The sequence below is a fragment of the Hippopotamus amphibius genome, chromosome 3, assembly GCF_030028045.1.
Source record: "Hippopotamus amphibius kiboko isolate mHipAmp2 chromosome 3, mHipAmp2.hap2, whole genome shotgun sequence".
NCBI classification, from domain to species: Eukaryota; Metazoa; Chordata; class Mammalia; order Artiodactyla; family Hippopotamidae; genus Hippopotamus; species Hippopotamus amphibius.
Window position 1 is genome coordinate 156,062,522 of NC_080188.1, and position 12,844 is coordinate 156,075,365.

At 38.1% G+C, this 12,844-nt stretch overlaps 1 protein-coding gene across 1 annotated transcript; it reads left to right on the forward strand.

Annotated features, from left to right (window-relative positions):
* The first annotated feature begins 1,642 nt into the window (after nt 1-1,642).
* Nucleotides 1,643-7,270, forward strand: LOC130849460 (apolipoprotein R-like). Its single transcript, XM_057728352.1, has 4 exons — nt 1,643-1,800; nt 4,805-4,975; nt 6,101-6,276; nt 6,875-7,270. Exons 1-4 carry the CDS (start codon nt 1,716-1,718, stop codon nt 7,010-7,012), a joined length of 570 nt encoding a protein of 189 aa, XP_057584335.1. The 5' UTR covers nt 1,643-1,715; the 3' UTR covers nt 7,013-7,270.
* Nucleotides 7,271-12,844: the final 5,574 nt, after the last annotated feature.

Sequence of the window (12,844 nt, forward strand, 5' to 3'; positions counted from 1 at the left end):
TGCCATTGAGTAAAGACCAACAGTGCTGATTTACTCCCAATTTGGCTGTTCCAGTGTTCTGAAGGGAAACCATTATTGGCCAGTAAGTGGAAATTATTTTGGTATAAAGAAAAAAATCTCGAATTTATAATCAGTCGGGTTCAGAATTTGGCTTAGCTGCTATTATCTGAAAGGTTTGGGGGCAGTTTACTTAATCTATTTGAACCTGTTTCCTCATCCATGCAGTGAGGAAGGTAAGGGCCATATTAGAAGGTTTTTTGAGGATCAGTTATGATAATCTAGGTAAAATTCTGGTATGGGATGTGCTCAAAGATTAAAAGCAGGTCAACAAAACTTTCTGATTAATCATTTAAATTGCTTTATTGTGGCTCCTCTTTCTAAAGGCAGCGACCAGTTAGTAGGTTTATTTTTTTCTTTTTCTCCAGGAAGCTGAAATTTAATTTTGTTTTCTTTAGTATGCCTAAGAAGTTCACTCAGCTGTATTTGGTAATTCTTCTCATTTAATTTTGAGAAGTAAGCATTTTGGCTATTGTTGATATGTAGAGTCACTCCAGGTCAGCTGAGTAGTGAAGTTCATTTCCAGAGCCTAGTCTTCTCCTTTGTTTAGCCAATTATCTTTGTCTCCTCTAGGAACAGTAATCTACAGTTGGTGGGCAAAGTTTAAAATCCAGGTTAGTAGTTTCTCCTGTCTCACTTAAGGAGACAAAATTTAGGAAATGATAGGGTTGAATAAACAAGCAGTCCCAGATGGTTAAGAGAAACCTTAGTCTTAGGGTTAATAATCCATGAAGAATAACACATGTGCCTTCCACCCACTTGTCTTTTAGTGCTTAGAGACAAAATCTAGGGCTTCCCCCAAATTCAGCACCATTCAGATGTTCTGAGAGTGATGATAAACGTTCCTCTCTCCATAACTCATCACCCTCAGCCAGTTAAATTTCGGTGCACGCTTTTTCTGTGCTACAAACACAGGCTAGAGTAGTTTCTTTGCTAGGATATCTTCCTAGAGTGAATCATTTGCTGTTTTTTACCTACATGAGAAAACCTAGGAAACGGGGAAAAGAAGTTCCTACTGAAGTCTTGTGAGAATAATCTTTGTATGGGCAGGATTTTTTAGTCCTTTCACACTTAGAGACATATTACTCTGTTCTGGCTAGACTGTGGGCTATCTAGGGAGAAATTTAATTTTCTAGATTTTTAAAAAACCAGTTTTTCTATGAGCAATTCATACCCCTGATTAAAGAAACCACTCCCTGGGCAGGGACTGCTTCTTAGACGTTTCATCTTCCCTCATGCTATGGCTTCTACCTCCTGGGGAGGCAACCACAGACACTGTGCATCATGAGCTGATGTCTTTGTACCATTTGCTCCTGTTTACCCAGAGAGCATCGTGTATATCAATCCAGAAAGGAATTCCCCGTGTGCTATATCTGAACTGCAAGGAAGGCTTGGGGTTAAAAGAGTAAATACATATAGAATTCCTGAGGCCTCCAGACCCTTCTCCCCAAGAAGGGGGCTTATGAGCTTGTCCCTGTCAGAGCTGTGCCCAGCACCTGGCCTTCTAGTCACTCCCCCAGCCCCTCCTCTTTAGTGACACACAGCTGAGCTTTGCCAAGGCTGCTTTTCTTTGCTTAGGCACCATTTCAACAGTTACTTAGAGTACTTTTCCTCATCTTGATTCAAGGCTTCTGAGAGGAGCTGTGCACCACTGCGCCATGGCCCCCAATTTGCAGTGCATTTTCCCAGCACTGCATCTCTTTGGGGTCTTGATGCTATTGCTGTGCCCGTCTTGCTTGTCTGGTGAGTACAGTGGTTGTGGGAAAAGGGGATCTTTTCTTTAAAGTATAGAGAAAAATACCCAATTAAGGATTAATCAAATAGAATGAAATGGTGGTATATCATAATCTATTTGAGAGTACAATGAACTATATTAATAAGAAATAAAATGTAAATATAAAAGAAATTGTTCTAATTCAGATAGAGGCTTTTAAAGTGTCTAGAATAACAAAAGTGTTGAAATGCAAAAATTCTTGTGAGGCTGCTTTAGCAAAGAATAGTCTTTAATTTTCAAATCAATTTCGTGAATTTAAATGCTCTAAAATGCTTAAAACAAATTACTTTCCAAATAGGATAATTACACCATCTACAATCTTAGTTACTGATTAATTTTTTAAAGTTCCATCCATAAACAAAAATATATTCTGCTGTTACAAATATGGAGTAAATTTTCTCGGGTAAAAAATAGGGTACTTCATGAAATGTAAGAAAATTTTTAGCAACACATGGGAAACCAAAGGATTTGAGAGAACTTACCAGAACTGGTTGAAGACTTGTCACTATGGAAATTAATTTGTTGTTACAGAATTCAAATGGAAATGTCCTTTAAGCAAAGTGATATTTTCCTCTTTTGTTAGCTAACATTTTTACCTAGGAGAATTAATTGTCATAATAAATTTAAAATATTTATGAATATGTTCCCTGAAACCGCTGCCATGATGTAAAAATGGGGGATTTGGGATAGCTTAGAGGGAAAATTCTGAGCTGAAAATATGAGCTAGCCTACTGATTTAGAAGTGTGGAAGCCATGCTTTCTTCCTCACTGAAAGTTGTAAGGGGGAAAACATGGGTTAATTAAGGAATATCTATCTTTGAAAGATGATTTTTTATATCAAGTGCATGAACATTATTGAGGGACAGTATTAATTTAGATTATAGGATCAGTACAGGATAAAGAACTTTATGCTTGGGGTTTTCAGTCCTCCAACTTCATCTCTAAGTTCCCTTTTTCCAGAGACTGAGGTAGTAGAGAAAAGCCTTATCAAATTTGTCAACACGTCTTTCAATTATATTTTCCATGTTCCTGTTTCCCTTTCCCTTTCTCTTCCGTTCCCTCAAATCTTCCCAGGACCCATGGCCCTGACTCTCTGAAATGGCATTTAAGGTCTGTCAACTCTGACGTGAGTCTCCGTTTCTGATTCTGCCTCCCCCCTCTCTCACAGTAACAATTTTCTGAGGCCAGAGACTTTGCCACTGCCTCAGTACCCATCTGCCTCTCACATCTTGTCAACGACCCACCTTCCAGCCGTCCTTCAAGATGTATCTCCAGCTTATTCCTGGGTTCCTCAATACTCTAGTGCTCTGTTCTGTCACCACCTTCTCCTACAGAACTAATTTCCTGTTCTAATCCTCTGGCACTAGTGTGACTGGTGTTGTGGTAGAACTATTTATATGGTTATATCTTATATTTTAAAGTACACTGCAAGAAAAGCCCAGTACAGAACTGCACATATGTGTTTACTTATAAAAACTGAGCCATTTTAAGATTTTTATGGAGGTGCTTAATCCAAGGTGTAAGAAAGGCTGTGTGGAAGCTGTCGATTTATACGCAGGTGAATTTCTTTTCCTCACGACTGAAACAGAACTTACTTGGAGTCACTGTTACTATGCTTCCTGAACCACCCCCCCCCCACCCCCGCCCCGAGTTGAAGCTTTGGCAGGAGCACAGGTAAGGGAAACAAGAACCTGAGCTGGCTCTTGGCCTCATGGGTATTTAAAGCTTGTTCTCTCTCATGAGTTTTTTGTTTGTTTGTTTTTAAATTGGTCCTTCATGATCACTGAGGATCTGCTAAGTGCAACTTGCAATTCAGGGTCTGGTTGATCCTGGGGTCACCTCTGATTCTGGTTTTTCACTTCCTCTTTCCCATCTCCTAGGTATCTGGTGACTGCTAGAGCTTTTTGGTTTTTACAGAGGCCTTCTTCCCACCTCAGGAGGCCCTTTTGGACAGACCTGAAGCCAATTCCACCATGACTGTCTTTCTCATGCAGCCCATTTCTAATCCACTGCAAGTGCTAACTCCTCCTTGCTTCTGATAATGTCAGGTGTCCAGGCCAACTTCAAAGCGGGAGAAATCTGTCCTTAACTCTCACCTCAGAGCCACTAGACAGCCCATTCTTAGCCTTTTAGATTTCTTAGACAGGAGCTGGAAACTAGTCCACTGTGGTTAATGTCCCCTCAGCCTGAAAGGAGGCATATTAGGCTTTCTCAGTGAGCTCCTGAGGGCCCTTCTCGCAATGTGAAGTATAAATTCACCCACACACTGGCCTCACCTGGGACTGGGGGTGGTGTTCACAGAATATCAAAAGCTTTATAAAATACTTCCCTAAGTATTATTCTTAAAATAATTTAAATTCCTGACATTGTCTTTAAGTGAGGGAGTTAAGAGTTTCCTAAGTGGTTTCTGAGCTGCTTGCTTAATCAAATATGGAGTGTTGCCAGACTTTGCAAATAACAAGGAGAGTATTGTTCTTCAGCCCAAAGTTCCATTTTATGCTTTTTATCCATCAGTGGCCTTTAAGCATCCACTGATGCCACAGAAAGTGAAAATCCAATGATCAGTACAGAGAGCAGAATTCCAGAAAGTGGCAGTAGCCTTTGTATTAACACAAACCTGAGTTGAATCCTTAGTTTAATTCATGTTACTGGTACTCACTAGCTGTGACCTTGTTTAGAATATTTGACCCCTCTAAGATTGTGTTTCCTTTTCTCTAATGTGGATCTGATGTTCATACAACCTCAGCGAGTTAGCATGAGGATTAAATGGTATAACATATATATGATGATTAACCCAGTGTCTAGCAAGTGGTTAAGAACTCAGTAAATCATTCCTAGTGATTTTGTCAAGGAAATGAAACATACCTCAGCAGTATAATCTAATGACTTTGTTCTATAAACTGGGAAGAGTACATCACTCTGAACAGTTAATTAAACTCTAGCTCATTCTCTTCTCCCCTTTTGCCATTCAAGACTGCAGCATGTTTCCTAGCATTGCCCATGGATCCTATGAAGATGTGAGTTCATTTTTCTCCTTCGATACTGTGGTGCGGTATAAATGTGATAAAGGCTATGTTCTGGTTGGAGAAGAAAAAATCACCTGCAGAAATTCACATTGGTCATCTCCAGTCCCTCAGTGTAAAGGTAACTCTACTTTACTGATGGCCTTTGCTAAGATGGTAGGACCACCATGCAAGTTCTGACAGTATGGTTTCCATACAGCCGGAGGCAGCACTTAGAAATTTGTATGTATGTATGTGTGTGTGTGTGTGTGTGTATGTATGTGTGTATGTATTTAGTCATTTCCTGTATTTAATACTTGGATGTGGTACTGTGCTGTTTGAAAAAAAATATTTGTCTCAAAAATATTCTTCTATGATATCTTCCAGAGCTTTGTTGCTTTACCTTTCACATTGATATCCCCAGCCCATTTGGAATTCCTACAGGTTTATGGTGTAAAGTCGGAGTCAAAATTTGTTTTTCTCCAAAGAGTAATCAATGAACCCAGCACCACATTAAATGGACCATAGTTTTCACACTGCTCTGCAGAACTACCTTTGTCAGTATTCAAGCGTTAGAGATAGTCATTTTTAATTTAAGAGAACAGTGAGGATTTAGCAAAATTTTAGTGAGTTCCTGTGAAAGTTAGAATGAGGACTCTTATGGAAAAATCCCACGCATCCTTGAAGTGGCTGATATCTCCGTTAGTACCTGGTGCATGTCATCACCTTCTCATAGAGAAGCTGACCTCATATGAGACCAAGATTAGGTGTGCCTTTTTTTTTTTTTCTTACCACACTAACAGCAACTCAAGGGTCTAATTTCCCATTGTTGCCTCCATTTAATACAGGAAGATATTAAGGGCATGGGAATTGAAGTTACATACTAAAGATGCTGAAGAGTCAGGTTCTGACATACAGTAATTTTGAAAACTCAGATTCTAGGACCACAATACCTAGGTTTATGTCATAATCATGCCACCTAAAAGCTATACAACCTTAGACAAGTCACATAAATTGTCTTTACCTAATTTTTCTCTCCAGCAAAGTGTAGACAATAATAGTGTTTTATGTTGATGATAGCTATACGTTAACGTTAATGTTATTGTTATTAACTTTGTTATAATAATACAATAAGTGTAGTTAAAGAACAACTCTCAGCATGCAGGCATAATTTATTACCAGTATTTCTCACCCCCCAGTATTCTTTACTATTGTAAGGTCTTATTCTGAAAATCACCAAATGATCAAAATTGTGTTTCCATTACAGCTCTATGTCTGAAACCAGAGATAAAAGATGGAACTGTGTCTGCAGATAAGGATCAGTATGTTGAGCCTGAAAATGTCACTGTCCAGTGTGACCCTGGCTATAGTATGGTTGGCTTTCCAAGTATCATCTGCTCAGAGGACAGAACCTGGTACCCAGAAGTGCCCAAATGTGAGTGGGTAAGTGACACACACCTCAGACTGTTCTATCACATTCTACAAATGGTAATCTGCTCCAGAGCACGGTCCCAGCCAACACTGATGAGATCTGACTTTTATTGGGACTCATTTCTGAGTTGTTTAAATCAATTTCAGAATCAACGCTTTTACTCTCAAAGCACATGTTAAGCTCTTAAGGCAAGTTCTAATTCTCTTATTTTATAGCAAGAAGGACCAAGCCCCTAGATAGGAGCATTCCATAGATCCAAGCCACCTGGCTCCCAGCTCTGTATTTTCTGTTACAATAAGTGCTATGCTTTTTGCATAGACAGCAGATCCATCCCTTCAGCTGACCCTGAAGAAGTTCCCTGGGTATCTTCTGCAGTGCTATTCCTTCTCTGCTTAGATAGTTTCATCGCTGCCTTAGAGCAGTGCTGGTCTAGATCTTAGGGTAAATACTTTGCTGAGATGCACAAAGTATCTTTTGATTTCTTACACCAGTCCTAAGGAGGGTCTTGATACTCCAATTTTATTGTCATTAATAGGCATCCTGAAGGAAACTTATACCTTATACCAGTTTGGAGAGAAGCTTCTCAAACCATCCTTTTATCTCTTTTAGGAAGTTCGCACAGGCTGTGAGCAAGTGCTCGCAGGCAGGAAACTCATGCAGTGTCTCCCAAGTCTGGAGGATATAAAAATGGCCCTGGAGGTGTACAAACTCGCTCTGGAGATTGAAAAATTGGAGCTACAGACTTGAAGTTGAGCACCAGTTAAAAATCAGTACATCTATTTCCCCTTCCTTCCCCTTACAAAATAGAGAATTAGGTACATTTCTCTCATTAGCAACTCTACTGTTGCTTAAGTGCTATTATTTACTGAAAAAATACCTGTATTATAGGAATCTTTGATATTTTTGATGCCGCTGATAATGTGGAACTATTGCTGGTTTATATCATATCTCATCTTAAGCTTCTGCTTCCCTGGATTTGGTCTAATGGCAGAAATAAATAATCACTTGTCAAAAATCCAGTGTCTTTGTTTTCCCTGTGATTCCCTTGTAATGCGAAACTAGGGCCCTATATCAATCACTTCCCAATGTTTCTCTGATTAACTTTCTATTCTATTTTACGTACTGGCACCTTGTCTGAGATGTATTTATACTACATCTTCACTTCCTACTCATCCTTCAGTGCGCAGGTTAAATATCACATCTTCTTCCATCTTCTCCTTTCCTTTCTATTGATCACCAGTATTTTCTCTGAAATAATTTCTCAGTTGCTCTTTATATTTAAGGTACATTTAGTTTTGCTTGACATCCCCTCCATTCAATAATAACCAGCTTGGGCACCTTTGAAAGCCTGTGTGCAACCCAAGTATACTTCTTGGGCATGCCCAATCTTCCAATCCAGTATGATCACTCTTTTCTTTAATACTTCAATTAAAATAGATTTAGTGTCTCTTTTAGGACAGATTCCCCAGAAGCAGACCCTAAGAAGAGAATTTATGTGCCAGTCATTTATTAAGGAAGTTCTCCAAGGAGAAACGGGAAAAGGAGTAGGGTAAGCAGGATGGGATAGGAAAGGCACCTAGTAGGGTGATTAGGCAAAGTCCTATGGAGGGTGGCTTAGCCTTGACCCAGAAGGGAACCCTGAACTATGAGTTTGTGTACATTTTATCCCAATTCCAGGTAAAGGAACTGGGCTTTCATTCTGCTATACCAGTCAGTTATTGGTGAAGGGACACCCTGTGGGAACACAAGCTCCCAGAGCATCCAGCTCTCTCTGTGTGACTACAAAGCTGACTACCAGCCAGAGGTGTGTCCTCCCAAAAGAGTGGAAGGTATGATTCTAAGAAACCAGAGCACACAGAAGCCTGCGAAGGAGAGAACAGAAATGGTAAAGAGTCTGAGGGCCTGGGTGGAGCTTTCAATGCTTACCCCACGTGTGTCCCTCTTATATCTCTGGATATTCTGGAGAGCCTTAAAATTTCTGATGGTCACCTCTTGTTGCAATTTTTTGCCTCCTCAGATGTGATTCTCACTCATGCGTACTTAGCTAGTGTGGCTGGCCTCTGGTTCTCCACTGTATCTTGATCAATTGTAGAGAACTGATCACCTCTTTTCTTTGATTTCTTCAAAATAGCAGTCACATAAGAAAGTTGTAAAGCAGACTTTTACTATCCCTCTAGAGTTAACAGAGGGATATCTGGCTGGCTACACAAGACTGGACTTTCACATCGAATGTTACATAACTGTGATCTTAAAAGACCATTGCCTTCCGCTGCCACCAGGAACCCCTCCTAGCTTACTTTCTCTGCATGACCCTACCAGCCTCCAGGCTTTTCCAGTCTAATGCTTTCCCTCCTTAAATCACCCTTTGTCACATTTCATTTGTTCTTGCTGCCACTGCCCCAGAAACACATTTCTCTTTACTTTATTAGGGATAACATTTTAGCGATCTATCTTTCCCTAGTTTCAGGGCTTTCGTATCCAAAAATCCACGAATGTTCTCAAATCAACAAAGGACAATCCATTCCAGGTCTGGGGGCCAAGCTGTAGAGAAGATTCAGGAGCATCTCTGAAACGTGAGTCTCATATTTCCTCCTCTGCAATTCTCCATTCAAGGCTGTGTAGAGACCTTTTCACACTGGTGTGAATTTTGTCACAATCTTTTCATTTGTTAATTCTAAATTAATTACACATAATTATAATTATAGAAGTAATATACCTATAGGAAAACAAGAATCCAAACCTTACAAAGGGATTTATAAAAAATAAAAATAAGACTCTTCCCTCTTCCACCTCAGTCCTCCTCTGTTTTGAGTTTTTCTGCTGATTAGCTTAGTCACTCTGAGGAGAGAATGCACTCATTATATCACATGACTTTTTCTCTCTAAACATAATTTTGATTTCCTGCTACAAAATTGATCAGTCTAGCTCCTGCTTTCCCTCTACTCTCTCTCCATTTGTCAGTCTCATTTAATTTTATATATTTTTAGTGATTGCTTATCTTTACGGCTTTAAATAACAAACCTATTATTTATGCAACTTTATTTTTAATAATTTGCTATTTTATTAAAGTAGTACAAGCAAATGATTAAAAAGTCAAATAATCCAAAAAAAACCTTTCAATGAAAGATTTTGATCCACTCAATCCCACCCTTTGGTCTCATTCCCCCAAAATAACCATTTTCAACTCCTTTAGCTCTGTGTTATTTCCAAATAATATTCCTATTATACCTATGTTTATTATTTTTAAACATTACGTATTTATTTACTATGAAGAGGGAATAGAGCTTATAACATCATCCTTTACATCCTTTATAGCAACATCTTTCCTCACAGTGCAGGAATCTGACTCCTTGATTAAATTAATATTCAGTATTCACATTATTATGATTAAGCAAATCTTGATCTCTGCGAAGCCAAGGTAAGCTCAGCAGTGATCTGTGAATATATTTCTTTACAACTCTTTAATTTTTATGGCATTAGTAATTTATCTTGTTTTCTTTGTTTAGTTTTCTATGTTTCTATTGATTCCTGCCACATCCTCCAAAAGATGTGTCATAGTCTAGCAATCTATTTCCTCACACTCAGACATGTCAGATGCTGTTTTAATTCCACATACTTCTCTACCATCACTCCTGGAGATTTCCTTCTCAGGATCTCTTTCCAGTGATTCTGAAATAAAAGGTTTACTTTTAAATCCTAGGTCTTCCCTTTGCTGTTCTCTTTATTTCTTTGATTCCAAGTCTTTGGCTTGGTGTATTTCCTCATTTTTGCTGGAACAGATCCTTCAAAAGATGCCTAAGAAAGAGTGCCTGGGAAGTAAATTTTTGAGTCTTTACATTTTAAAATATCTTTTTTTTTTTTCTACCCTCATAGTTAATTGATAGATTGTCTGCATATAGAACTTTGGGTTCTCTCAGAATTTTGAAGGAACTTCTCCACTGCCATGTGACTTCCAGTTCTGCTATGGAACAATCCATGATATTCCAGTCCTTGATACAATGTGGTTAATTTTTATTTCATCTCTCTCTCTCTGGGAGATATTAGTATCTTCTCTTTATCCCTGTGGCCTTGCTGTAAGATGTTTTTCATGCATTAACTTGGGTATTTGTTGGGAATTTTTGATCTTTAAACACACGTGCTTTAAGTCAGAGAAAATTTTTAGAATTTTTTTCTGTTATTTTCTGTTTTCATTTTATTTTGTTTTATCCATCTCCCCACCGCCCCCAACCTCTGGAACTCTCTTCAGTAAAATATTGTTTTAACCTTTTTTTTCCTATCCTACTTCCCGTATTTTGTTTTTTGTACACAATTTTTGGAAAGATTTTTCCAACTTTGTATTTTAAAATTTGGGAAGATTTTTCTGACTTTGTATTTTAAGATTTTTATTTATCATATTTTAATTTACAATAACTTGCCCTTGTTCTCTACATGTTCTTTTAATGTATTATTCTGTTCTTTCTTCATAGATTCAGTACATTTTTTCTGTCTCTGAAGATACTAATTATAGGGTGGAGTTTTGGGGACATTCCTTTCTCTCTATTCATATAAAGGAGTGGAACCCTAAAATATTGATTGATATCTCTGCATGTGTGAGTGAGGCTTCTCTACTGGTGAACTTCTTTGTAGCATGGTAGGCAGCAAGAAGGTTTAACTATTTGTATGTCTGTTTTATTTTTAACAAACATGTATCTATTGGTCTTTTTTTAAATAAATTTATTTATTTATTGGCTCTGTTGGGTCTTTTTTGCTGTGCACGGGCTTTCTTTAGTTGCAGTGAGTGGGGACTACTCTTTGTTGTGGTGTGCGGGCTCCTCATTGCCGTGGCTTCTCTTGTTGTGGAGCATGGGCTCTAGGCGAGTGGGCTTCAGTAGTTGCAGCACATGGGCTCAATAGCTGTGGCTCACGGGCTCTAAAGTGCAGGCTCAGTAGTTGTGGTGCATGTGCTTAGTTGCTCCGTGGCATGTGGGATCTTCCTGGAGCAGGGATTAAACCCTTGTCCCCTGCGTTGGCAGATGGATTCTTAACCACTGTGCCACCTAGGAATCCCTATCTATTGGTCTTTTCTTTGGAGACGTATCTATTGGTCTTTTCTTTGGAGATGCTCAATGCCTTCTAAGAAGATTTCTGTAATCCTCTCCCTACTGATTTATTAACCTTAGTGTTTTCTGTTGAGTTTCTAACAATTACATGTACTACTACGTAAAATGAAGAAATGAGTGCTTCTAAGTTTATGTTCAGTATCACTGCCCTTTCTACCTGTCAACCTCTATTAATATACTATTATTTCAATTTTTTTAAGATTTTTTTGATGTGGACCATTTTTTAAAGTCTATTGAACTTGTTACAGTATTGCTTCTGTTTTCTGTTTTGGTTTTTTGTCTGTGAGGCATGTGTGATCTTAGCTCCCCCACCAGCTGTTGAACCCACACCCCCTGCATTGGAAGGCAAAGTCTTAACCACTGGACCACCAGGGAAGTCCCTTTATATTGCATCATTTATAGCTCTTTGATTCTATTGAGTATCTCTGACCACTACACACTGAAGGTAGAACTAACCTCTGTCATATACTGCACTGACCATTTCATTTGTGGGCTTTGTTCACAGTGAGTATTCAAAAATCATTTCATAAAATGATGTTTAAATTCCGTGAGCTATGATTTAGTACAAAAGATCAAATTTTAAAACTCTCTGATGAATGGAATTTCTTCTATGGTGCCAAAGACCAAAAACAAGTGATCTATTCATTTTCTGGGTTTATCAGAAGAGCCCAGGGACATAAAAAAGGCCAAGAATAGCCAAGATAGTCTTGAAACAGAACAAAGCTGGAGAACTAACATTACTAGATTTCAAGAAAGATAGATTATAAAGGTTTACTAATTAAGACAGTGGGTATTGGTGAAAATAGAATCAAGCTGACTATATCCAGAAAAAATATATATAAATACATATATATGTATAAAATTTATATTTACAGTAATATATTTATCTTAATAGTGAAAAATTTGACTCTTCAGTGTGGTGGGAAATACAGTAATGTCTTTTCAATGCATATTTCCTATGTTAATTGTACAGCTACATGGAAAAATTGTATCTTGACCCCTACCTTACATTTACCAAAAAGAAATCCAAAGTGGATTATAGATCTACATGTGAAGGTAAAAAAATAAATAACACATGTGAAAGAATATCTTCATGATCTTGAAGTAGGCAAATAACTTTATACACAACATAAAAAGCATTATGAAAAAAGTTGTAAATTGTCTAATATTAAAACAAGAATTTCTGTTTATTTAAAGATGCCATTAAGTTTCTCTAAAGAAGATGTACAAATTGCCAGTAGGCACATAAAAAGATACTCAGCATCATTACTCTTAGAGAAACAGAAATCAGAACTGCAATGGCATACCACTTCCCACCCACTGAGATGAGTATAAATTTTTGGTAGAAAATAGCAAGTGTTGGGAGGATGTGGAGAAATTGGAACACTCCTACATTGCTGATAGGAATGTTTCAGCCATATACTCAAGAGAATTCAAATAATATCTTCCTACAAACACATGCACATGAATGTGCATAACA

Coding starts and splice junctions, on each gene's coding strand:
- LOC130849460 (XM_057728352.1), top strand. CDS start 1,716: ATGGCCCCCAATTTGCAGTGCATTTTCCCAGCACTGCATCTCTTTGGG. Junction 1,801..4,804: donor GTGCCCGTCTTGCTTGTCTG/GTGAGTACAGTG, acceptor TTGCCATTCAAG/ACTGCAGCATGTTTCCTAGC. Junction 6,277..6,874: donor AAGTGCCCAAATGTGAGTGG/GTAAGTGACACA, acceptor TATCTCTTTTAG/GAAGTTCGCACAGGCTGTGA.